The 25,324-nt window shown below is 69.4% G+C and overlaps 5 protein-coding genes across 7 annotated transcripts; 4 read left to right on the plus strand and 1 right to left on the minus strand.

Moving 5' to 3' along the window:
* Positions 1–5,539: 5,539 nt before the first annotated feature.
* On the plus strand, positions 5,540–8,432 carry LOC128137658 (vasodilator-stimulated phosphoprotein-like). The gene is given in 14 exon segments (XM_052778784.1): positions 5,540–5,763; positions 5,765–5,966; positions 6,055–6,118; positions 6,269–6,303; positions 6,421–6,450; positions 6,453–6,529; positions 6,532–6,638; positions 6,716–6,826; positions 6,954–7,014; positions 7,172–7,214; positions 7,384–7,429; positions 7,637–7,715; positions 7,803–7,860; positions 7,976–8,432. Coding segments are annotated over 14 exon segments (1,134 nt in total). The 5' UTR covers positions 5,540–5,580; the 3' UTR covers positions 8,014–8,432.
* Positions 8,433–9,299: 867 nt separating this feature from the next.
* OPA3 (outer mitochondrial membrane lipid metabolism regulator OPA3) lies at positions 9,300–10,050 on the minus strand. The gene is made up of 2 exons (XM_052777651.1): positions 9,854–10,050; positions 9,300–9,718 (listed from the first exon to the last, which is right to left on the minus strand). Exons 1-2 carry the CDS (start codon positions 9,993–9,995, stop codon positions 9,321–9,323), a joined length of 540 nt encoding a protein of 179 aa, XP_052633611.1. The 5' UTR covers positions 9,996–10,050; the 3' UTR covers positions 9,300–9,320.
* Positions 10,051–10,731: 681 nt separating this feature from the next.
* GIPR (gastric inhibitory polypeptide receptor) lies at positions 10,732–16,790 on the plus strand. Its single transcript, XM_052778990.1, is given in 16 exon segments — positions 10,732–11,287; positions 11,965–11,975; positions 11,977–12,054; positions 12,460–12,550; positions 12,624–12,731; positions 12,817–12,938; positions 13,920–14,023; positions 14,101–14,248; positions 14,717–14,876; positions 14,956–15,016; positions 15,134–15,203; positions 15,287–15,375; positions 15,886–16,024; positions 16,484–16,525; positions 16,619–16,702; positions 16,704–16,790. Coding segments are annotated over 16 exon segments (1,584 nt in total). The 5' UTR covers positions 10,732–11,097.
* Positions 16,791–17,701: 911 nt separating this feature from the next.
* On the plus strand, positions 17,702–21,812 carry FBXO46 (F-box protein 46). The gene is made up of 3 exons (XM_052777239.1): positions 17,702–17,779; positions 19,168–21,082; positions 21,690–21,812. The coding sequence occupies exons 2-3, from the start codon at positions 19,239–19,241 to the stop codon at positions 21,724–21,726; spliced, it is 1,881 nt and encodes a 626-aa protein (XP_052633199.1). The 5' UTR covers positions 17,702–17,779; positions 19,168–19,238; the 3' UTR covers positions 21,727–21,812.
* A 47-nt stretch (positions 21,813–21,859) lies between these two features.
* Positions 21,860–25,244, plus strand: QPCTL (glutaminyl-peptide cyclotransferase like). 3 transcript variants are annotated; one of them, XM_052777243.1, is made up of 7 exons: positions 21,867–22,241; positions 22,952–23,092; positions 23,184–23,471; positions 23,743–23,895; positions 24,252–24,351; positions 24,649–24,765; positions 24,948–25,180. In XM_052777243.1, exons 1-7 carry the CDS (start codon positions 22,026–22,028, stop codon positions 25,091–25,093), a joined length of 1,161 nt encoding a protein of 386 aa, XP_052633203.1. In that variant the 5' UTR covers positions 21,867–22,025; the 3' UTR covers positions 25,094–25,180. The 3 variants fall into 3 exon arrangements, with proteins under 3 accessions (XP_052633201.1, XP_052633204.1, XP_052633203.1); XM_052777241.1 differs by lacking the exon at positions 24,252–24,351 and having other exon boundaries at positions 21,860–22,241; positions 24,948–25,244; XM_052777244.1 differs by lacking the exon at positions 24,649–24,765 and having other exon boundaries at positions 21,861–22,241.
* Positions 25,245–25,324: the final 80 nt, after the last annotated feature.

Genomic DNA, 25,324 nt, shown 5'->3' on the forward strand with positions numbered 1-25,324 from the left:
GGCTCTGGGGGGGACCCTGGGTCAGGGCCCCCCAGTGTCTCCCTGGTGTCCCTGCCAGTGCTCCCCAGTGCCTCCCAGCATCCCCTCCAGTGCTCCCAGTGTCCCTCCGGTGCTCCCCAGTGCCTCCCAGTATCCCCTCCAGTGCTCCCAGGTGTCCCTCCGGTGCTCCCCAGTGCCTCCCAGTACCCCTCCAGAGCCCCTCTAGTGGTCCCCGAGCCCCCACGGTGCTTCCCAGAACCACCCCAGTGCTTCCCAGTGCCTCCCAGCATCCCCTCCAGGGCCTCCCAGTATCCCCTCCCGGCACCTCCCCATGCTCTCAGTACCTCCCAATGCCTCCCAGTACTCCCCCAGAGCCCCCTCGTGCTCCCAGTGTCCCTCCCTCCAGTGCTGCCCAGTGCCCCCCCCCTCCCCAGTATCCCCTCGAGACCCCCAGGGCCCCTCCAGTGCTCTCAGAGCTCCCCCCCAGTGCTTCCCAGTGCCTCCCAGTATCCTCTCCAGAGCCCCCTGCATACTCCCAGCGCCTCAATTCTCCACCCAGTGCCCCCCCCTCCCCAGCACCCAGCTGTCCCCACCCCGAGTGACAGCCGCAGGTGTGGGGAAGGGGAGCACCCACCTCACCCCCCCCGGGGTGCCCCCACACCCACCTTGGCCCTCCATGGTTCCCGCGGGTGCTGCTGGGTGGGGGGGGGGCGGGACTTTGGGGGGGGGTCACCCCCTATTTTTAGCCACCAATCCCGCCCGGATGCCTGTGTCTCCACCCTGCAACCAGATGCCTGCCCCCCCCCGCCCCGTAGTGCCCCGAGGCCCTGATTGGCCGCTCACCCAGGACATCGGCTCCCGGCGGGCTCGGTGATTGGTCGGGGGGGCGCCGGGGGCGGTTCCGGGATTGGGGGGGGATCCGGGGGGGGCGCGGGGGGGGGCGGCCGCGGGGCGCCCCCTGCGGGCGGGGGGGAGGCCACGGGTGCTGCTGCTGCGAGAAAGGGGGGGGAGTGGGGGGGTCAGGGGGCTGGGGGGCGGGGGGGGGGGGGGGCCGAAACAGTGTCCCAGGACCCCCATGGCCCCCGAGCTCCCCCGGGGACCCTCACTGCCGTGAGACCCTCTCGGGACCCTCCCCATGACCCCCAGCCCCCCCGCCTTGGGTACCCGCGTGCCCCCCCCATCGCCCCCAGCCCCCCTCCAGGGGCGCCTCAGGACCCCTTCATATCCCCAAGCCCCCCCTTGGAGAGCCCCCATTGCCCCGAGACCCCCCCCGGGAACCCCCGTGACCCCCAGCCCACCCAGGTTGCCCCAGACCCCTCCATGGCCCCGAGCTGCCCCCCAGGGACCTCCATCACCCCCCCCCAATAATGCCCCATACCCAGGCTCATTGGGGGTCTCCTCAGTCTCAGGACCCCCCAACTCTGGCAGGGCCCCCCCCACCTCCAGCTGCCCCTCGGGAGGGGCTGGGGGCTCCTCGGGACGCTTGGGGGGGGCCCTAGCAGCCAAGCGGGGGTCCGGCCCCCGGGGGCACCCCCCGGGGGGCCCCGAGCTCAGGCGGGGGGGGGCGTCCGCGACGGGAGTCTCGGCGACAGCGGGGGTCCCGGCTCGTTGGCTCCCCCCCCCCCCCTAAAGGCGATGTAGGAGAAGGTGAGTTCCCGGGGGGGTCCCCGGGGTCCCCCTCCCGCCGCCGTTGCCCCGTCTTCATCCTCATCCTCCTCTTCCTCCTCGGGGGGCTCCGGTGCCGCCTGCAGCTCGGGGAAGTCCGACTCCTCGTTGCCACCTTGGGGGGGGAGATTTGGGGTTCGAGGTGGGGAGTCGGGGCACTCCCATGCCCACTCGCCCCCAAAGCCGCACCCCAAAATGGGGGGGCTCGGCCCTGCTCACCCTCCGTGGAGTCCGGCGTGGTGGAGGCCGTGGATGGAGCCTCTTCTGGAGGGGGGCAGAGGGGATGGGGGGGCGTGGCCCCCCCCCCGCGCAGCACTCGGGTCCCCCCAGTGCACGGTGCTCCCCAAAACCTTCTCCTACCCTCCCAGTCCCTATGCCCCCCCCCCCGACACGCCCTGCCCCAGTGTCCCATCCCCGGTGTCCCTGTCCCCCGGTACTTCCCGGTGCCCCTATCCCCAGATGTCCTTCCCCGGGGTCCCCATCCCTGGTCCCTTCTCGTACCCCCCATCCCGGTAACGCCATCCCACTTCCCCCATCTCCAGCCACTCCCGGTCCCTCCATCCCGGTTCCCTCCATCCCTGGTGCCGCTCTCTGCGGCCACTCCCGGTGCCTCCGTCCCCAGCCCCTCCCGGTGCCACATCCGTGGTACCTCCATCCCTGGCCCCTCCCGGTAACCCCATCCCCGGTGCTCCCATCCCCGGTGCCTCCATCCCCGGCCCCTCCCAGTGCCCTATCTCCGGTACCCCCAGCCGCTCCCGGTCCCCTCCGTCCTCGGTATACCCATCCCCGACCACTCCCGGTACCCCATCCCCAGAGCCCCCATCCCCGGTGCCTCCATCCTCGGCCCCTCCTAGTGCCCCCATCCCCGGTGCCCCCCATCCCCGGTACTTCCATCCCCGGTGCCTCCATCCTCGGCCCTCCCAGTGCCCCGCCGCCCCGGATACCTGAGGACCCCTCCCCGGTTCGCCATCCCCGGTGCTTCCATCCCCGGCCCCTCCCAGCGCCTTATCTCCGGTACCCCCCATCCGTTCCCTCATCCCCGCTCCCTCCCGGTACCAGCCGCCCCTCCCCGTTCCCGGTGCCGTACTGCAGTGGGCGAAGCCCAGGACCTGCCCCCATGGCGGCGGCCCCCGCATGGGGCTCCCGGTTGCCCTCGGCCCCCGTTGTCTCCGGGCCGGCCCCCGCCGCGCATCACCGCGGCGCCATGGCGGGGGCCCGCGGCGGCGGCGGACAAAGGGCGGCGGCGGCGGCGGCGGCGGGGGCGGGGCGGCGGCGGGCGGGGCTCGGGGCGGGGCTGCACCGGAGAGCCGAGCACCGGGAACCGATACCAGGCACCGGGATACCGGGAACCGGCTACCGACACCGGGTGCTGGATACTGGGCACCGACAACCGGGAATTGGCATCCGGCACCGGAGTCCCCAGGACTCCCCAGAGCCTCCCAGTACCTTCCCAGTGCCCCCCAATACCTCCCAGTACCCACCCAGAGCCTCCTAACACCTCCCAGTGTCCCCCAGTCCCCTCCCAGAGCCTTCCCAGTACCTCCCAGTGCCCCCAAACTGGAGAGATTTGGGGGACACCGGGTGGACACGGGCGGAGGTGGGCTGGGAGGGCACTGGGGGTACTGGGCACCCGCTCCACCTCGGTGGGGCCCACGCGGAGACGTTGGCCTTTTAAGAAGGCGGGGGCCACTCCGCCGCCGTTACCGGGGAGGGGCGTGGCCTCGCGGGGTGCGGGGCGTGGTGGGGCGTGGCCGCGGGCCGGGACCGGCCGGTCCTTTACCTCCACCCCCCCCCACCACTGCCCCCCCCCACCCCCGCCGACACCGGAAGGGCCCGGCCCGGCCCCAGCGCGTCGCCGCCGCTGCCAGCATGAGGTGAGCGGCTGGGGCGGGGGGGCACCGGGAATACTGGGAGCTGGCACGGGGGGGTACTGGGCAGCACCGGGAACTGGCACCGGCGGGTACTGGGAGCACTGAGGGCGCCGGAAAGCACCGGGAACTGGCACTGGGAGCACTGGGGAGCACCGGGAACTGGCACCGGGGGGTACTGGGAGCACCGGGAATCACCAGGAACTGGCGTTGGGAGTTTGCACTGGGAGAACTGGGAAGGACCGGGGGGTACCGGGAAGTGGTACCGGGGGCACTGGGGTACAGTGGGAGCACTGGGAGCTGGCACTGGGCGGCACCGGGAACTGGTACTGGGCGAACTGCGGAGCACCAGGAGCTGGCGCTGGAGACTCTGGGGGGCACCGGGAAGTGGTACCGGGGGCACTGGAGCTGATACTGGGGGGCACCGGGAACGCGTACGGAGGGAACTGGGGAGCACCGGGAGCTGGCTCTGGAGACACGGGGGGGGCACCGGGAAGTGGTACCGGGAGCACTGGGAACTGGTACCGAGGCACTGGGGGAACTGGGGAGCACCGGGAGCTGGCGCTGGAGACACCGGGGAGCACCGGGAAGTGGTACCGGGGGCACTGGGGTACCCTGGGAGCTGGCACTGGGGGGCACCGCGAACTGGTACCGGGGGGCACTGGGGGAACTGGGGAGCCCCGGGAACTGGCACTGGGAGCACTGGGAGCCGCCCCGGTGATGGGTGGGACCCCGGGGGGTGGGGGGCTGGGTGACAGCGGGGTTCCCCTCCCCACGGGTGCTGGTCCCCCCCCCGCCTCCGACCTCAGTTTCTCCGTTGGGGGGGGGGGGGGGGCGTGTGTTCAGGTCGGTCCTACATAAACACAGCCCCCACCCCCCCGTGCCCCCACCCGGATGTCCCGGTCCGGGGCTGGGGGGAGGGGCAGCGCTCGGACACTGGGGTCCTCTCCGCACCCTAAGGAAGTGGGGGAGGAGCAGAAGAGGAAGGAAAAAGGGGGGGCGAGGAGGGGATGTTGGGGTGCACTTGTGGGTTGGGTGCTTGGGGAAGAGGGGGGGGCAGCGCCCATGGGTGCCCCATGTATTGGGGTGCCCCATGCTTGGTCCTCCCCCCCCACCTCAGGGGTCCGCACGCGTGGGGGGGGTCCCCCCCCCGAATTTACCCGGGGGGGGGGTGCCCGCACCCAGGGGGTCCAGCCTGTGCTGATGGGGGGGGTCCCCACACGCAGGGGGTCCCCAAGCTGGGGGGTCCAGCACCCTGGGGGTTCCCCGATCCCCACACCAGCAGCCCCTGCACCCAGGGGGGTGCCCATACCGGGGGGGTCCCACCCACCCTGTGTGGAGATGCCCCATACCGGAGGGCGCCCACCCAGCCTTGTCCCCCTCACCCCCCTGCACCCCCCCCCCCGCAGTGAGACGGTGCTGTGCAGTGCCCGGGCAGCGGTGCTGCTCTACGACGACACCCACAAGCAGTGGGTGGCAGCGGGTGGGGGTCCCCAGACCCTCAGCTGTGTCCAGCTCTACCACCACCCCCGGTGCCAACGCTTTCCGCCTGGTTGGGCGCAAGCTGCAGCCCGACCAGCAGGTGAGGGTGCCTGGGGGGGGCACCCATGGGTGGGGGGGAGGCAGGCAAAGGGGCAGCCCTGGGTGTGGGGAAGCTATGGGGTACCCACGGGTGCAGGGTGCTGTGGGGTAACACTGGGCATGGGGCACCCCTGGGAGTAGGGGTTATGGGGGGAACACTGGGCATGGGGGGGGGGGCTATGGGGCACCCATGGGTGCAGGAGGGGCTGTGGGGCATCTGTGGGTGCAGAAGGAGCTGCAGAGCAATGCTGAGGGGGGGGAGGGTCTATGGGCCACCCATGGGTATGAGAGGGTGTCTGTGGGGCACCCATGGGTATGGGGGTGCTCTACAAGACACCTATGGGTCAACACTGGCATAGGGTGGGCATAGGGCACCCATGGGTGCTGTAGAGACTATGGGGCAATGCTAGACATGGGGAGTGCACTATGGGGCACCCATGAGTATGGGGGGGGCTCTGTGGGGGACCCATGGGTATGTAGGAACTCTATGGGGCACCCATGGGTGCAGGAGGCTCTATGCGTCAGCTCTGGGCATAGGGTGAACACGGGGCACCCATGGGTGCTGTGGGTCAATGCAAAGGATGGGGAGGCTCAGTGGGGTGTCCATGGGTGTGGGAGGGGTCTGCGGGCCACCCTTGGGTGTGGGGGGCTGGGGGCACCCCTGGGTGTGGAGCGGACCCCCCCATGCCTGCGGGTGCCCACAGGTGGTGCTGAACTGCCCGCTGGGACGGGGGCTGCGCTACAGCCAGGCCACCCCCCAGTTCCACCAGTGGCGGGAAGCACGCCGGGTCTGGGGTCTCAGCTTTGGGGCCCCCCGTGAGGCCGCCCTCTTTGCCACTGCTGTCCTGCGGGCCCTGCGGGCACTGGAGGAGGGTGAGTATTGGGGGGGTGGGGTCACTGGGGGCACTCGTGGGGGGCCTGACCCCATAGCCTTACCTTGTATCTCCCCCCCCCCATCCAGGCACCCCCCTGTCCTGGCCGGACCCTGATGGTCCAGCTCCGGAGGAGCCTGAGCAGCAGGAGAGGTGGGGGACCCCCCAAATTGGGGGTGCTTGGGGGGGTACACCATGATGTTGGGGTGCTGGGAGTCCTGCATGCCATGGGCGGACTGTAGGTGCTGGGGGGGGTCGCCATGCCACGGGGGGCCGTGGGTGCTGACCCCTTTCCCCCCCCAGGCAGGCACTGGAGGAGCCCGAGCGTCGTGTGGGCGGCTGCAGGTGGGTGATGGGGGGGTCCAAGGCTGACTCTCCCCCCCTGCCCCCCGAAACACTAGAGATGGGGACCCTCCCCAGAACCCACCCCCAAACCCCTTTCCCCCACTCCCCAGGCACCCAGGCCGTGCCCACTGGAGGCCCCCCGCCACCCCCTGGCCCTCCACCGCCTCCGGGGCCCCCCCCCACCCCCAGGCCCTCCGCCAGCCACAGGGGTCCCGCCGGCCCCCCCCCCTTGCCAGTGGCAGCGACTGCTGCTGCTGGGGGGGGGCCCGGGGGGGGCTCCGGCCTTACCGCTGCCATCGCGGGGGCTAAACTCAGGAAAGTCAGCAAGGTGAGGACTGGGGCACAATTGGGGGGGGGGCAATAACCTGGGAGGGGGGCTCTGCATCACCCCCTTTCTCCTGGCAGGATGAAGCGACGGGTGCGGGGGGCCCCCCCTGCACCCCCCAAGGGCGAGGGTGCCCGTGGGGGGGCTGGGGGGGGGTTGATGGAGGAGATGAGTGCCATGCTGGCCCGACGGTGAGGCGGGGGGGCGGGGCATGATGGTGGGGGTACCCCACTCTGCCCAGCAGCACTCCAAAGGTGGGGGCACCCTTGTGCCTACGCTGACCCCCCCCTCCCCCGCCGCCCCCCCCCTCCACCCCAGGAGGAAAGCCACCTTGCAGGGGGACAAGCCAGCACCAAAGAAGGACGAGGATGTCACCAGTGTGAGTGCTGCCCCCCCCACCGAATACCACTTTGGGGGAGACCCCCATTGGGGGGGTGCTCCGTGTACCCCGCCCTTCTCCCTGCCCCGCCCTTGTGCTCCGATCTGGTCCTGTACCCCCCCCAACCCCACCCAGACCCCTCTCTCTGCCCCCGCAGGACGAGGCGGAGCCGGGCACTAGGACCTCGGGGCAGCCTGCGGGTGAGTACGGGGACTACAACTCCCAGTGTGCCCCGCGGTCCGCCCCCGTGGCCGGGCACGCTGGGAAATGTAGTCCGGCAGGCGGGGGAGGGTTGGGGGGCTCCTTTAGGGGAAGGGGAGGAGTTTGGGGGCCGCCCCCCCCCCCTCACTCGCTGCCCTCTCCCCGCAGAGCCCGTGCGGAGGCCCTGGGAGAAGGCCAGCTCCACGCTGCCCAGGTGGGTTTGGGGTGGGCAGAGGGACTGTGGGGGGGGGGGTTGGGGGGGCTTTGGGGTGCTGGGGGGGGCCTCTAGTACCCTCAGAGCAGGACTTAGGGGACAGTTGCTGGGACGGGGGGGCAGGCAGGTTGGGGGGTACCCAAGACACAAAATGGCGGTCACTCAGGGAGGTCTGAGGGGGTCCCCAACCTATTTCTGCATCCCCAGGATGAAGTCGGCAGTCCCAGCTGCCCTCGCTGACACCCCCGGCCCCGCTGATGAGCCCGACCTGGAGCGAATCAAACAGGTAGCAGGGTCGGGGGGGGTGTGGGGTGGGGGAGGTCATGGGAGGGGTCCACCCAAATCCCCTCACTGTGTGCCCCCCCACCTCCAGGAGCTGCTGGAGGAGGTGCGGAGGGAGTTGCAGAAGATGAAGGAGGAGATCATCGAAGGTGGGGGGGGAGCAAAGGACAAGAGGGGGGAATAGGGCATTGAGAGGGTGGGGGTCAATGGAGGGGGGGGGTAACTGTGGGACCCCGCCGTGATGCTGCATTTCCCCCCCCGCAGCATTCGTGGTGGAACTGCGGAAGCGAAGCGCACCCTAGCCCCCCCCCCCCCCAGCCCTCCCAAGATGGGCCTGGATGGGGGGGGTCCCCCCCTACTTCCCCTCCCCTAGCCTCACCTCCCCCCCCCCCCCCCCCATTTCACACCCCCACCGCCCTGGCGGGGCCACTCTGGGCCAGACCCCCCCCCAGGCTGTGCCTTACCGGCTGGGGGGGGGGGCCAAAGCAGCCCCCCCCCACACTGTGCCCCCCCACCGCCAGTTTGGGGACCCCCTTTTTTTTAACACTGGGGGGGGCAAATGAGGGGTGCCCCCCCTTCCCCCCCGGGGGTCTTTTTTATGCCACTTTTGGGTTTTTCACTGTTTTTTTGTTTTGTTTTATTTGAGGGGGGGAGGTGGGGTGTCCCCTTCCCCTGCCATGAATAAATGTGGTGGTTTTGTATGTGACACCCACCCATGTCCTCATCCGTGTCACCCGTGGAGGAGGGGGCCGTCACCCAACACCCCCCCCCCCCAGCAATGAGAGGGACAGCAGGGGCTTCACTTTGCTTTAATGGCATCTGTCACCCCCCTGCTGCAGGAGAAAAGCCCCGCCCCTCTTCCTAGCCCCGCCCCACACAGCTCCCCACCAATCGCAGCCCAGCCGTGGTGTTGTGGCCCTACCCCCAATCTCCCCTCCGCCCACAAAACTGGCCCCGCCCCTATGAGCCCCAGGGGTTAGGCCCCGCCCCATCCCCCATGGTTCTGGCCCCGCCTCCACCATGTGCCCCCCACCCAAAACCCTTTGGCTCTGACCCAAGCACCATCCCCAAAGGCCCCGCCCCTTCAGGCCCCGCCCCAGCCCTTAGCACTGCTCCAATCCTCACTGCAAGTGTACCAGGCCCCGCCCCCAAACAGACCTTCCCCAGCCACCGGAAGGTCTGCCCACCACCTCTGGCTCCACCCCCAAGTTGGCAGCCAACCCGAAGGCCTGCCCCCACTGCAGGCCACGCCCACAACCATTAACTCCACCCCCTAGTTGCAGCCCACCCTCCACTCCAGCCCCTGCCCCCAAGTGACCCCACCTGAAGGCCTGCCGCATGCACTCCAGGCCCCACCCACCACCATTAGCTCCGCCCCCCACCGCGGCGCTCCACCCACAGGCCCGCCCAGTCCAGGCCCCACCCACCACCATTAGCTCCGCCCTAAGTGGCCCTTCCCAAGGCCAGGCCCCACCCACCACCTCCCCCCACGTTGTGGGCAAGCTCCACCCCCTCCCCTCGGGGCCCCGCCCCCAGCGCCCTATCCCTGCCCTCTACCAAGCCCCACCCCTAAAGGAAACGGCCGGCGGGAAGAGCACGAGGGGCGCTTTTAATGGCCGGGTCTCGCGGGGGCGTGTCCTGCGCCACCGCCCTCGGCTCCGGGGGCGTGGCCGCCGCCGAGCGCGGGGCTGGAAGGGGCGGGGGCGTGCCCGGGGGCGTGTCCAGGCGGCAGGCGCGCCGCCATGGCGTCCAGCTCCTCCCGTAGCCGCTCCAGCCGTTCCCCCACCTCCCGCAGCGCCGCCGCCTGCTCCTCCTCCCGCCGCCGCGCCTGCCCCGTCTGCCGGGCGTACTCCAGGTAGAGGCAGAGCCCTCCCACGCCGAACACGATCGCTTCCCCCAGCAGCTCCGCTCCCAGCTCCGCCGCCGCTTCTTCGTTCAGCGGTTTGACGGCGGCGCCGCGGAAACCCATCAGCCGCATCTTGGCGCGCATCTCCACCCAGTGATACACTGCGGGGGGGGGGGAAGGGGAAACCGGCAGGGAGCGACGGGGCACCGCCAAGGCTTCTCCCTCCCCCCCCCCCTCCGGTGTCCCTCCTCCCTCCGTGTCGTCCCCTCCCCCCCCCCCCCAGCCCCGTCACTCACGCTGAGCGGGCGGCAGGCAGATGTAGGCACGGAAGAAGGGGCTGGCGCGCGCCCCGGCCTTGATGCGGGCCGCCAGGGGGCGGCTCAGCTGGCGCGCGCCCAGCGTCAGCAGCTTGGCCAGCGGGAACGCGCCCGCCACCATCCCCCTACCCCGGCCGGCGGCGCGCCGCCGTGACCTCACCGCCGCGCGACCCGAGGGGGGGAAGGGGCGGGGAGAAGCAAAGGAAGGCGGTGGCGGAGAGGGGGTGGGCGTGTCCTAACGCCCTCGGCTCCGCCCCCCTCAGTCTCCCGCTGCTGGGGCACGCCCCCCCGCCGCTGGGACACGCCCCCCCCCCCGGCTGGCCGGCTCCCACTACGCGCCAAGAGGGGTCGGGGCACCCGTGGGTGAGGCTGGCCCCACCCCCCCCACCCCCCGGGGCTGACAGTGGGGCACCCATCGGTAACGCTGGTGCCCTACCGGGTGACCGTGGACCTCCACGAGTCAGTCTGGAGCACCCGTGGGTGATTCTGGAGACCCCTGGGTGACGCTGGAACAGCCGTGGGGGACACTGAAGACCTCACCCCGGGTGACACTGGAGCACTTGGGGGTCATGCTGAACCCCCCGGGTGATGCTGGAACCCCCTGGATGAGACTGAATCTCCCTGCATGACACCAGAGCCCACCCCGGTGACACTGGACCCCCCTGGGTGACACTGGAGTACCCGTGGGTGATGTTGGACCCCACTGGGTGACCCTGAAGTCCCAGTGGGTGACACTGGACCCCCTTGGGTGACACTGGGGCACCCGTGGGTGATGTTGGACCCCACTGGGTGACCCTGAAGTCCCAGTGGGTGATGCTGGACTCCCTTGGGTGACACTGGAGTCCCCATGGGTGACACTGGACCCCCTTGGGTGACATTGGGGCACCCGTGGGTGATGCTGAACCCCACTGGCTGACCCTGAAGTCCCCGTGGGTGACGCTGGACCCCCTTAGGTGACACTGGAGTACCTGTGGGTGATGCTGGACCCCACTGGCTGACCCTGAAGTCCCCGTGGGTGACACTGGGGCACCCGTGGGTGATGCTGGACCCCACTGGGTGACTCTGAAGTCCCCGTGGGTGACACTGGGGCGCCCGTGGGTGATGCTGGACCCCACTGGGTGACTCTGAAGTCCCCGTGGGTGACACTGGGGCGCCCGTGGGTGATGCTGGTGCCCCGTTGGGTGACCCTGGACCCCCTCCCCGGATGACCCTGGAGCCCTGGGATGTGTGGGGCAGCCTCCCGGCTACCCCCACCCGAGACGTGGGCCACGCTCCACACTACCACCAGGTCACGTTGCTCCGACTCGAGTCCCCCCCCGGGTCCCCCCCCCCCATGCCCCCGCCCCTCCCGGGGGCGGTGCCGCCGGAGCCGGTGCCGGTGCCCCGAGGGCGGTGGAGCCCTGCGCCGAGCCGGTACCGGGGTGTCGGGGGGGGGGGGAATGTCGGGGGGGGCACCGGGGGGGTCCAAGGGGGGCGGGGGGCACCAGAAGGGCCCACGGGGGCATCGGGGTGAAGCGGAGGGGACATGGAAGCAGCGAGGGGACACGCGTGGGGAGACCCGGGACGCCGGGGGGGGCAAGAGGCACCGGCATCACCCGGGGGGGGGGGGGTCGAGGGGGGGGTCGGGGTGAAGCGAAGGGGACATGGGAGCACTTTGAGGGTCAACAGGGAACACGCGTGGGGGACCCGGGACACTGGAGGGGGACAAGGGGCACTGGGAGGAGGGACAAGGGACGCTGGAGGGGGGGGACAAGGGACACCGAAGTGGCACCGGCAGGAGCCGGCATCACCGGGGGGGGGGCAGCCGCTGCCCACCCCCCACGACGGCTGCCCCACCCTCCATTCCCCACGCGTGTCCGCGGACCTGGGGGGGGGGGTGTCACGGGGAGGGGGGTTGGTGCCAAATGGGGTGGGGGTTCGGTGTGGGGGGTGTCCCAGTCCTGTTCCCCTCCCCAGAAAGACCCAGGCGTCCGGGCACCACCTGCAGCTCCCTGGTAACGAGCACGTCAAAGTGGGGGGGGCGGCACCCATAACGGGGGGGACGACACGACACCGACACCCCCATCCCTGCCGGTGCCCCCCCCCCCCAGCACACCCCCCACTCAGGAGCTGCTGTCGCTGTCATGGGCCACTGGGCAGTGGCCCCACCTCTGCTCAGCCGGGTCCTGCGTGGGGCAGAGGTGAGATCCCAGGACCCCCCAGTGTCACCCCTGGGGTCCCCCCACACCCTGGGACTCCCCCACTGCTACTGCTGGGACCCCCCCCAGGACCCTCCCATTGCCTCATCGGGACCCCCACCCCACCAGGACCCCCCCCCCCCAGCTGCCACCTCCAGGATGTCCTCCCCAGGACCATGGTGTCCCATGGTGGTGTCCCCATCATGGTGAACCCACGGTGGTGACCCCAGTCATGGTGGTAGCCCCATGGTGGTGTCCATGTGGTGGTAGCCCCATAGTGTTGGCCCCAGTCATGGTGGCCCCATCATGGTGGCCCCGTGGTGGTGGCCCCATGGTGGTTGCCCCAATGCGGTGACCCTGGTGGTGGTGTCCCCCTCCCCACGGTGGCCCCGTGGCGGGCCCTTGCAGGAGGAGCGCTCAGCCCAGGCGACGCTGGCTGCCTGGCGTGAGTACCGGCATGCCTGCGAGCTGCGCCTGCGCCTCGACCCCCCGGCACCTGGTGAGTGGGGATGGGGTAGGGAAAAAAATGGACACTGGGGACACCCTGACCCCCCCCCTGCACCCCTCCCCAGGACCCGTCTGCAACCGCAGCTTTGACATGTACGCCTGCTGGGGGGACGCAGCCCCCAACAGCACCGTCACCGTCCCCTGCCCCTGGTACCTGCCCTGGCACCACCGAGGTAACGGCCGGGGGGTGGCATCTGCCCTGGGGGGGGTCCTGTGGGTGCCCCTGGGTGCCACGGAGTGACGGGACGAGGTGCTCAGTGCAGGGTGGGGTGGTGGCTCGGCGCTGCGGACCTGATGGACGGTGGGTGACAGACGAGATGGGGCGACCCTGGCGGGACCATTCGCAGTGCGAGGACCTGGCGCAGGAGCAGCTGCTGCAGGTGGGGGCCCGGGTGCTGTGCCGTGCCATGCTGCGGGCTGCGGTGCCGGGGGGGGTGCCATGCCGGGAGATGCCATGCTGGGATGTGTCATGCTGCCGTGCTGTGCTGTGCTGCGCCGCGCCGTGCCGTGCACCGTGCTGCTCTGCCGTGCATCGTGCCGCGCTGTGCTGTGCACCATGCCGTCCACTGTGCCGCTCTGCTGTGCCGTGATGTGCCATCCTGTGCCCCGTGCCATGCTGTGCCATACACCATGCCGTGCACCGTGCCGCTCTGCTGTGCATCGTGCCGTGCTGTGCCATGCCATGCTGTGTCCCATGCCGTGCTGTGCCACACTGTGCACCGTGCCACGCTGTGCTGTGCCGCGTGCCGTGCCCTGTGCCATGCCGTGCTTGCACCATGTCGTGCCCCGTGCAGTTCCTTGTGCCATGCTGCGCTGCGCTGTGCCCCGTGCTGTGCTGTGCTGTGCCCTGTGTTGTGCCGTGCCCCTTGTCCCATGCTGTGCTGGGCCATGGGCCGGGGGCTGCACTGCGCCAGGCTGACATGTGCTGTACCCCACGTAGTGCCGTGCCATGCACCGTCAGGCTGCGCTGCAGCATGTGCAGTGCCGGGAGCTGCTGGGCTGCACCGTGTTGCGCTGTGCCGTGACATGCACTGGGCCGTGCCATGCCATGCCATGTTGCACTGTGGCATGCTGTGCCGTGCATTTTGCTGTGCATGTTGCACCGTGCCATGCCTCTTTGCACCATGCCATGCTGTGCTGTGTGGCACCGTGCCACGCCGTGCCATACACTGTGATGCATTTTGCTGTGTTGTACCATGCCGTGCTGTGATAACGCGCTGTGCTGCACCGTGCCGTGCCACGTTGCACCATACCATGTTGTGTTTCACCATGCCATGCTGTGACATTCACCATGCCCTGTTCCACCTCCTGGTGCCGTGCCACGTCCCTGTCCCCGGTGACTGTTGTCCCTGTCCCTGCAGCAGCAGGCCTGGCTGCTGGAGCAGTTCCGTCTCCTCTACACCGTGGGCTACTCCCTCTCCCTCATCGCCCTCCTCCTGGCACTGCTGCTGCTTCTGCTCTTCAGGTACCTGCACCGGGGCACCCTTGGGTGCTAGGGGGGCACCCATGGGTGCTGCCACCCACTGCCCCCCATCCCCGCAGGCGCCTGCGTTGCACCCGCAACTTCATCCACGCCAACCTCTTCCTCTCCTTCGTGCTGCGGGCAGGCGCCATCCTGACACGGGATGCCCTGCTCCAACGCCGCCTGCGCCCCGGTCCCGGGCACCCCCTGCAGCTGCTGGGCCAGCAGGTGGGCACCCATGGCGGATGGGGGGCACCCATGGTGGATGGGGGGCACCCATGGCAGGGGGTATCCACGGGTGGGGCACCTACGGAGGTGGCACCCTTCGGGGAGTACCCATGGAAGGGAACACCCGTGGTGGGGGTACCCAAAGGTGGGGGGCACCCATGGGTGGGGGATGGTGGGCTGCACTGGGATGGGGGACCCAAGGGTGGGGGCTGTTCCCATCATGATGCTGGTGCCACCACAATGTTGGTACCACCACGATGCTGGTGCCACCATGATGCTGGTCCCACCACGATGATGGTGCCACCACGATGCTGGTGCCACCACGAGGCTGGTGCCACCATGATGTCAGTGCCACCATGACGTTGGTGCCACTATGATGCTGGTGCCACCATGATGCTGGTGCCACCCTGATGCTGGTCCCTCCCCGATGCTGGTGTCCCGGTGGCGGTGTGGGTGTCCCCGCGGCAGGCAGTGACAGGGTGCCGGCTGGCCCAGGCTCTCACCCAGTACTGTGTGGGGGCTAACTACGGGTGGCTGCTGGCCGAGGGACTCTTCCTCCATAAGCTCCTGGTGCTGGCAGCCTTCTCCGGCGAGCGCTGCCTCCCTGCCTTCCTCCTCCTCGGCTGGGGTGAGCCCATCCCCATGTCCCCCCCTGTGTCCCCACGTGCCTCCGCATCCCCTCCCCAACCTTGTCCCCATCCCTCCAGGAGCTCCCGTGCTCTTCGTGGTACCATGGGTGGTGGTGAGGTACCTCTATGAGAACGAGGGGTGAGGCTGCCGGACAACACCCCCCCCTCCCCATTTTGTCACACCCTGGGGACACTCTGATGTCCCCAACAGGGGACCCAGGCATCTGGCTGAGTGCCCCCCCCCGAACTCTGGCAGGTGCTGGGAGAGGAACGAGAAGGCAGCAGTATGGTGGATCATCCGCTGTCCCATCCTGACGGCCGTGGTGGTGGGTGACACGGCACGGGGGTGGCCATCCTGGGGCAGTGTCCCCACTGCAGGGGGTGTCACTGCCAGTGTCTCCATCCCCAGGTGAACTTCGTGGTGTTCGTGCGCATCGTCCGCATCTTGGTGGCCAAAGTCCGGGCGCATCAGGTGTCCCGTGGGGACACCAGGGTTAGGTGGGTACATGGGGACCTTGGGGTGCATGTGGGGGGGGGGACATGGGGACACTGGGGATGCCAGTGACACTGGGGTGTGTGTGGGGACACGCGTTGCACACCCCATCCCTGTCCCCATCTTGTCCCCACGCTGGCTGTGCAATGTCCTTGTGCCCATCCCGGCTCTGTGCATGTCCCCACATGTGCCCCATCCCTGCAATGTCCCCAAGCACGTCCCCGAGTGTGTCCCCACCCCTGTCATGTCCCCAAGTGTGTCCCCATGCCTGTCATGTCCCCAACCATGTTCCCATTCCTGTGACATCCCCAATTGTCTCCCCATTCCTGTGACATCCCCAAGTGTGTCCTTATGCATGTCCCCATCCCTGTAATGCCACCAAACGTCTCCCTGAGGGTGTCCCCATGACTTCCCGAGGGGGTCCCCGGGGGGTGTCCCTGTCCCCAGGGCTGTCCCCGTGCATGTCCCCAAGAGTGTCCCTGGCTGTCCCTGAGCGTGTGTGTCCCCCCCCGCAGGCTGGCCAGGTCGACACTGACGCTGATCCCGCTGCTGGGGGTGCATGAGGTGGCCTTCGCCCTGGTGGGAGAGGGGCAGGGGGGTGGCACTCTGCGCCTGGTGCGGCTTTGCCTGCAGCTACTGCTCTCCTCCTCCCAGGTGCGAGGGTGGGACATTGGGGGGGGGCACAGGCATGGGGGAGTGTGCAATGGGGGCTACAATGGGGAGGTGTAATGGAGAAGGCTTGGGGGGGGCAATGGAAGGGGCAATGGGATAGAGGCTGCAGTGGGCTGGTGCAATGGGGGGTCATGGCGGGGGTACAATGGGGGTGTGCAACTGGGGGGCTGCAATGTGGTGGGGGGTGCAATGAAGGGGCTAAAACAGGAGGCTGTAATGGGGGAGTGCAATTGGGGGGGCTGTAATGGGTGGGCTCCATGGGAGGGCTGCAATGGGCAGGGGGGCTGCAGGAGGTGGGGGCTGCAATGGGGTGCAGGAGATGGGTGCTCGGGGGGGGTGCTCAGGTGCAGGGGGTGCACATACCTGTGCGTGTGACCGCGTGCACCCACCTGTTTGGGTGCATCCCCACCGCGGGGTGCCCCCCCTCCACCTCGTCCCCAGGGCCTCATTGTCAGCGTCCTCTACTGCTTCGTCAACAAGGAGGTGCGTCAGGGCACGTCGTGACACGGGGAGGGGGGGCAAGGGGGCATGTCATGACGTGGCGTGACACATCGCGACATGTCCCGGTGCCCGCAGGTGCAGGCGGAGGTGCGACGCGGGTGGCAGCGGTGCCGCTTGGGTGCCCCATGCCCCCCTGGCCGCCCCCGACCCCCCCCCCTGTGGCACCCGCCGCTACGTGGCAGTGGGGGGGCAGCACCCAGCACCCCCCCATCCCGGGGGGCACCCGATTGCCGAGAGCTGCTGCTGAGGCGGGGGGTGGCACCTTTGGGTGCTGGTGGGGGGGTCCCAAGACCTTGGGATGCTGACGGGGTGTCCCAAAAGCCTTTGGGTGCTGGGGGGGGGGGTGTCCCAAAAGCCTTTGGGTGCTGGGAGGGAATCAGGGGAAGCTTGGGGGGGTCCCCCGACATGTTGGGGTGATGAGAGGGGGTCCCCAATCCCTTGGGTGCTGGGGGGGGTGGGTCAGGGGGTCTTGGGGGGGGTTCCTTGACACCTTGGGTTGCTGGGGGGGGGGGGGTGTGTATCATAGGGGCATCCGAGCTGTGGGGACCCAGGCGTCCCCAGCTTTGTACCCTAAAGAAAAACTCGACACCCACCAGTGGCTCCTGTGAAATCTCTTGGGGGTGTCACTGGGGGGCACGGGTGGGTGGCACTGGGTGCTACTGGGCTGTCAGAGGTGACCGGGGCTGGGTGTCACTGGGGAGGGTCACTGATGGTGTCACTGCTAACTGGCGTGGGGGGGTCATTGCCGGTGTCAGTGGGTGACCAGGGGTGTGTGGGAGTCACTGGGGGGGGGGGGGGAAGTACTGGTGTGTCACTAGGTGATGGGATGGTGTCAGTGGGTGACCAGGGGTGTGTGGGAGTCACTGGGGGGGGGGGGGGGAAGTACTGGTGTGTCACTAGGTGATGGGATGGTGTCACTGGGAGACCGGGGTGGGGGGTGACTGGGGGCGGGGAGGGGAGATCCCCGTCGCCCCCAGACCCCCTCCACGCGTGTACTACCCCTCCCGGCACACCCGTTGCTCAAGCGCGGGGTTACCGGGCAGCACGGCGGCGGACTACAACTCCCAGCATGCCCAGCGGCGCATGCGCAGAGCCTTCGCGGCCCACCAGCGGCGGACTACACCTCCCAGTGTCCCCCTCTCGGCGCATGCGCGGAGGGCGGCGGGTGAACGCATGCGCGGGGCACCCCGGAAGCGGCGCGGAGAAGGCGGAGCGGCCGCGCCCGGCACCTGCCCGGTGAGCGGGGGAGGGGCGGCGGCACCGGGCGGGGCCCGGGCCACGGACGGGAGGGGGGGCGGGCGTGGGCGTGGGCGGGCGGTGCCCCGGGGCGTGGCGGCGCCCTGCGGGCGGGTGGCGGAGTCCCGGGCCCGTGCTCGGTAACGACCGCTGGGCCGCCGGGCCGGGGCCCGGTGAGGGGGTGTCACACCGGGGGACGGGCGTCTCCCACTCGTGACACAGCCGGGGAGGGGGGAGGGGCACGGAGCCGTGCCCGCGGCACACCGGGGGTCAGGCGTGTCCCACCCGTGACACATCGTGGTGGGGACACACACACACACCCCCCCCCCTCCCGGTCCGCGCCCGTGCGACACCGGGGCCGCGCGTGCCCCTGGCTTTTGCCCTCGGGGGCGGGGCTGTCCTCGCCTGGCATGAGACCGAGGGCGCGCCCCTGTGTCGCGCGCGGGGACACGCGTGTCCCAGCGTGACGCGAGGTGGGGGGGCGGCGGGCGTGTCCCCGTGTCACACCTGGGGCGGGGACAGGCCCGGCCTCGCGTCACCCACGAGGGTCATCGGCTCCCCTCCCCCCGCAGATGTGTGTGGGGCGCGCGGGACACACCCCCCCCGGGGCCCACGCGAGACCGTGTCCGCGCCCCTCCCGTCCCCGCGGCCCAAGGGAGGGCGGGGACATCTGACCACGCCCCCCTCGCCGGCCACGCCCTTCCGCCGGCCACGCCCCCCGCGCTCCGCGCTGCCGCCGTCCATATATGGGCATGGCCCGAACGCGACTCCCTGATTGGCCGCCACCTCGCGCGCAGGACCTGTCAACAAACGGCTGCAGCCGCCGGTCGTTAAAAGGGTGGGGGCGGACGTGCCCCACCTCCTTGGGTGCCGCGGCCGCTTTAAGGGCCGGGCCCGCCCCCCTGCGGACCGTGCCGGGACGGAGCCGGTGAGGGGGCGGGGCCTTCTGGGCCGGGTGCGCGAGTGGGCGGGACCTGTGAGTATGCAAACGGGGCGGGACGTGGGGGGTGAGTGGCACAGCCCGGGCACCGCCCCCAGCGCTCAACCCAGTGACCCCAGTACGACCTAGTAACGGTACTGGGAACGGCCCAGGAATGCTCCGTTAACCCCTTCCAGCTCCGTGTTTGTCCTGCCAGCCCCACAGTGTCCCCCAAAGCCCCATACTGGCCCCATACTGGCCCCGCCAGCCCCATACTGTCCCCCAAAGCCCCATACTGGCCCCATACTGGCCCCCACCAACCCCATACTGGGCCTGCCAGCCCCATACTATCCGCAAAAGCCCCATACTGGCCCCACCAGCCCCATACTGGGCCTGCCAGCCCCATGCTGTCCTCACCATCCCCACCCCATCCCCGCCAGCCCCATTAACACCCTTTCTCTCGTGGCAGGCCTGGGCACGGGCGCTGGCAGCCCACGACGTCGGCAACGTCGGCATCGTCGGCAGTGCCATGCTGCCCTGATGGAGCCCAACGCCTTCCCCCAGCTGCAGCTCTGGTGCCCGCGGCCCTTCGGCACTTACTCCCAGAACAAACCATGCCCCGGCCCTGGCTCCACCAAGAAACCCTTCTCCTGCCGTCCCACCGAGGAGCCTGCTGGAGCCCAGGCCCCCTCCGAAAACACGCCACCGGCTCCTGCCGATGCTGCCCCAGCTCCTCCAGCATCGGCAGAGGAAGGACGGGTGCTGCTGGACACGTGGTATGTCATCAAACCGGGCAACACCAAGGAGAAGGTGGCTTTCTTTGTGGCACACCAGTGCGGTGGTGGCAGCGGCGGCGGTGGCAGCGGCGGCCGCGCCAGCACCATGAAGGTAAAAGGCAACTGGGGCAGCGATAGCTCCAAAGCCAAGCGGCGCCGGCGCTGCCATGACCCCACTAAGAGCAAGCCAAGCCCAGCATGGGCTACTGGCAGCAAGGACGCAGCTTGCCCGTGTCCCAGCGAACCTTCCGCCGCTGCCAGTGAAGCCCCCGACTTGCTGTCAGTGGCAGAGATGGTGGCGTTGGTGGAGCAGAGGACGGCGCTGGCGTTGCAGAGCTTCCCCCGGCCCTGCGGCGCTCCTGCCGCCCCAGTTGTCTTCATGGAGGCAGCCAGCGGTGAAACCAAAGCGCCGAGTGGCTCCGATTGCAGCCGGGTGGCAGAAGCTGTTGCCCACTTTGAGTCACGGCAGCGGGAGCACGGTGGCACCCGACCCAACGGGTTGTGCCGCCCGGGTGCTGAATGTGCCGCAGCAGCGGCAGCATCATCGACACCGGGTCCTGGTGAGGTGCGCATCGCCTTCCGCATCTCCAGCGGCCGTGAGCCCCGTGCTGGAGCCGCTGCAGCCGAGTCGGGTGCTGTCGGGCGTCCCAATTGCGTTTTTATGAGCTGTGGGACGGCGAGCGGTGGTGGTAATGCCAGTGGTCGCGCCAAGGACAAGATCACCTGTGACCTTTACCAGCTGATCAGCCCGTCCCGCGATGCGCTGCCCAACAATGTGGAGTTCCTCCTGGCCACCGCTGGTCCCAAGGGGGACGGGGACGGCCCTGACATGGACATAGGGTGCAGCGAGGGGTCAGCGACCGCTGTCAAGCCGGAGATGGGTGAAGGAACTGGTGAGGGTGCATCGGCGTCGGCGCGGGATTGCGCCTCTGGCTTCCACGTGGACGTGGTGGTGACGGGGGTGGTGGACCAATGCGTCTTCTTTGGCAAGGACAGCGCCAAGAAGATGAAGGAGGAGACAGTGCGGCTGCCGGCGCCGGTGCAGGAGGACCCACCACCGGGGCAGCTCTTCCTCCTGCCCGTCCCTGAGGAGACACCGGCGGTGGAGGACACGGAGGCCAGCGAGGAGCCATCAGCTGTCCCCGACCCCTCGCTTTGCCGGTTGTACCGTCACGTCTCCCACGACTTTTTGGAGATCCGCTTCAAGATCCAGCGGCTGCTGGAGCCCCGGCAGTACATGCTTCTGCTGCCAGAGCACGTCATGGTGAAGATCTTCAGCTACCTGCCTACTCAAGCGCTGGCTGCCCTCAAGTGCTCCTGTCACTACTTCAAGTCCATCATCGAGACCTTCGGGGTGCAGGCCACCGATTCCCGCTGGAACCGCGACCCCCTCTACCGCGACGACCCCTGCAAGCAGTGCAAGAAGCATTATGAGAAGGGGGACGTGTCCCTGTGCCGATGGCATCCCAAGCCCTACCACCATGACCTGCCTTACGGCCGATCCTACTGGATGTGCTGCCGGAGACCCGATAAGGAAGCGCCTGGTTGCAGGGTGGGCTTGCACGATAACAACTGGGTACACCCAGCCACCCGGCGCGATGACGGCAGGTGAAGGGACAAGCGCCGGCAGGGACGGTGGTGGCGGATGTGGGGGACATAGAGGGGGGTGTTTGGCCGTGGCGGTTGCTGGAAAGGGCAAAGGAGAAGGTGGAAAAAAAAAAAAAAATCATCAAACCCCAAGACTGGAAGGAAAAAAAAAAAAAAAAAAGGCACCAAGCGGAGGGGGTGGAGAGAGAGGGGGTGGTAGCAGCGGGGGCAGGGGGTGGCCCCATGGAGGGTGATGTCTCCACGGAGGGTGATGTCTCTGGGGAAGGTCATGACCATGTGGAGGGTGCTGGCCCCACGGCGATGACGCCAGCTGGGCTGATGTCCCCGTGGAGGGTGAAAGCCCTGCGGAGGGCGAAAACCCTGTGGCCGTGACCCCAGCTGGGCTGATGGCCCCGAGGAGGGTGGTGGCCCTGTGGAGGGTGATGGTGCCGTCTGGGGCGATGGCACTGTGGAGGGTGATGGCCCCGTGGAGGATGACATCAGCCCTGTGGAGGATGACATCAGCCCCGTGGAGGATGACATCAGCCCCGTGGAGGGTGACATCCCCATCCCAGGTGACCTGCCAGTACAGGGCGACATCCACATTGGCGGTGACGTCCCCATCCAGGGTCACGCCTCTGGCCTGGTGTCCTGGTCCGAGGTGAACATCCCCGCCTGGAGCGATGCCCCCACCCCAGGTGACATCTGTCGTGACATCACACGTTGAGAGTGACGTCTCAGCCGTGGCTCCGCCCCCGCGGTCTCGCCCGCGCTGTGTGCCCAGGGCCACCGCGCATGCGCCCTGGCTCTCACCCCAGAGCCCGCCGTTCGGGGAGAGGGCTGGGCCTAGCGCGCGAGCTCTGCCCCGCGCCCTATCAGCGGCGTCCCCGTCGCCTGGCTACCCTCCACGGCGCCGCCCCCACGGAGGCGACGCCCCTTGCGGAGGAGGCCACGCCCCCGCGCCATGCGGAAGGGCCCCGGTGGCTCCCGCCGGGCCCGGGCCGCGGGTTCGGGGCCCGGTCCCGGCCCGGTGGCGGTGCCGGTTCCGCTGCCGGGTCCTGGGCTCTGCCCGCGGTCGCGCCGCTGTCCCCGACCGTTGCTGCCGCTCCTGGCGCTGGCGGCCGCTGCTGCCGCCCTCCTCTACGTCGCATGGCCCGGCGGGGAACGGGGCACTGGCCCGGTGAGCGGGGGGGAGGGGAGGTCCCGGTGGGTCTCGGGGAGGGGGGGGGTTCCCGGGGAGGGGATGCCCAGCATTTCCACGCTATCCCCGGGAGCCCCCAGACCCCATGGAGACCCCCCCGACCTCCCCTGGGCCCCCAGCCCCCCTGAGGACACCCCCCCCCCCAATCCCCTGGGGTCCCCCAGACTCGGTCGCGGTGGCGCCCAATGGGTCCCGGGGCACCCAGACCTCCCCCCCAGGGCCCTCACCCTCCTCCGAGCCCCCCCAGGGCACCCTGGAGCCCATCATGGGGCCGCACAATGCATCCATGGGCCCCTCAGACCCTTCCAGGGACCCCCAACATCCCCAAGGACTTATAGAGCCCTCTCCAGGGCCCCTCAGACCCCCGGGGGGGCTCCCAGCCCCCCTCAGGGCCCCCAGACATCCCACAGTGTCCTCAGCCCCCTCCCTGAGCCCCCCCAGACCTCATCATGGGGGCACCCAGTGCATCTATGGGCACCCCAGACCTCTCCAGGGGCACCCAGACACCCCCCCTGGAGCCCCACAACATCCCTCAGGCCCCCCCCCCCCCCCAGGGTACCAAACTTCCTAAGGCTCCCCAGACCCCATCATGAGGGGCCCCTAGACCCCTCCAGGGAACCCCACCTCCCCCACGGGACCCCAACACCCTCTCCACCCCCCCCCCCAAACACTGACAGAGCCCCCTCCAGCCCCCCCCCGGTCCACCCTCGGAGCAGGCTCTACGGGTGCTGCTGGGGCAGCTGGATCCCACCCGCCTGCGGGACACCTTCCTGCGGCCCCTCCTGCGAGAACGGGTGCCAGGGGGGCCTGGGAGCCGCGCTGCCCGCCAGGTAAGACACCACCCCCCCACCCCCCCCCACCCCCCACTGCACCCACCCTGCGATGCTGCCATGCCTCTCTCCGGTGTCCCCGTCCCTGCAGCACATCATGGGGTGCTTGGGTGCCCTGGGGGCTGCCTGGCACCTGGAACTTGACGCCTTCGAAGCAGTGACTCCCCGGGGACCAGTGACCTTCACCAACGTGGTGGCCACGGTCGCCCCCGCCGCCCCCCGCCGCCTGGTCCTCGCCTGTCACTACGACACAAAGATCTTGCCCCCTGGTCCCAGCCAGCAGCTCTTTTTGGGGGCCACCGATTCGGCCGTGCCCTGCGCCATCCTCCTGGAGCTGGCAGCTGCCCTTGACCGGCCCCTGCGACGTGCTAAGGACAGGGTGGGTGACGGGTGGTCCAAAGGCCTGGACTGCCCCCCCCCCCCCCCCCAGGATGCCTGGGTCCCCCCCAGACATCTGGGTCCCTCCTGACAGCCCCCCCCCCCCCCGAGGACACCCAGCTCCATCCTGTGACCACCCAGGATACCTGGGTCCCTCCTGACCCCCCCCCACCCAGGACACCTGGGGTTCCCCCCCCCCCACCCCGGGACACCTGGGGTCCCCCCCCCAAATGCCTGGGTCCCCCACCCGCTGGATGCCTGGGTCCCAGCAGGGCGCAGAAGTGACGCTGCAGCTGCTGTTCCTGGATGGGGAAGAAGCTTTCGGGGACTGGAGCGTCACTGACTCCCTCTACGGCGCCCGGCACCTGGCGGCACGTATGGCTGCCACCCCCCACGGGCCACACGGCACCCAGATCACCACCATGGTGAGTGGCATCAAGCCCCACGGCGGTTTGAGGGCGGTCTGGTGGCACCTGAGGGTGGTGGCACTGTGCTGGGGTGGTCTGTTGGCTGTGACCCAGCTGGGATGGTCCCATGGCATCCAAGGATGATGGCCAAGGGTGGTGAGTTGATCCAAGGGCACTGGAGTGTGGTGACATGGCATTGGCCCAGCCGGGATGGTCCCTGCCACTGCCGTGACCCAACTGGGATGGTCTGGGGACCCTCAAGGGTGGTGGCACGGTGTTGGCCCAGCTGGGACAGTCCCACGGCATCTGACCGGTGGCACTGTGGTGTCCCTGTGCCTGTGCTGGTGTCCCCATGGCCACGATGGTGTCCCCAGAGCCTGCTGGTGCTGCTGGACCTGCTGGGCACCCGTCACCCTGCCATCCACAGCCACTTCCCCCGGACCCACCACTGGTTCCTGCGCCTCGTCGCCATCGGTGGGACTCAGGGACGGGGGCAGAGGGGTGGGGACAGGGTCAGGATGGGGATGGGGACAAGGGGGTGGGATGGGGACGGGGATGGGATAGGACACGGGGACACAGATGAGGACAGGGCACGGGTGGGACATGGGGATGGGGACACGGATGGGGAATGAGGTGGGACACAGGGTTGGGACAGGGATAGAAACAGGGATGGGATGGGGACAAGGGGCTGTGATGGGGACAGAGAGGACGAGGCTGGGGATGTCACAGGAGGTTCTGCCCCGCCACGTTCTCCCTGTGTCCCTGGTGCAGAGCAGCGCCTGCGGCGGCTGGGGCTGCTGCATGTCCTCCCCCAGGACCAGCCCTTCTTCCGCCTCAGCCCGGCCCCAGGACCTGTCGAGGATGACCACGTCCCCTTCCTCCAGCGAGGTGACGTCTCCACCTCTCCCCTGTCCCCTGGGGCGCATTGTCCTCCTGTGCCCTGGGACGCACCATCCCCGTGTCCCCATGCTGCGTGACCAGGGCAAGGAGCAGGGTGGGCAGCTGGGGTCCCGTGGGCTGACGTCCCGGGGGACGTGCCCTCCCACTGTGTCCCACCCGTGTCCCTGCAGGTGTCCCCGTGCTGCACCTTATCCCCACGCCCTTCCCACGTGTATGGCACACGCTTGAGGACACCGAGGACAACCTGCACCCCCCCACCATGGAAGCCCTGTGCAAGATCCTGGTTGCCTTCGTGGCCGAGTTCCTGCAGTTCTGAGCCCCGCTGTTACCCGTCACTCCCAGCCTGCACCCGCTGGGGACTCTGGGCTGTACTGGGAGCCATCAGTAAAGTGCTTGGTGACCACTGCTGTGTCCTGTGCTGTCACTTGCCACGGGGACAGCTGTAGGGCCAGGGACACGTGATGCATGGGGACATACGGAGACGCATAATAGAGAGCCCAGGGAGCACTATTAGGATGATGGGGGGGTCCCAGGGAGGTGTATTCGG

The sequence above is a fragment of the Harpia harpyja genome, chromosome Z, assembly GCF_026419915.1.
Source record: "Harpia harpyja isolate bHarHar1 chromosome Z, bHarHar1 primary haplotype, whole genome shotgun sequence".
Lineage (NCBI taxonomy): Eukaryota > Metazoa > Chordata > Aves > Accipitriformes > Accipitridae > Harpia > Harpia harpyja.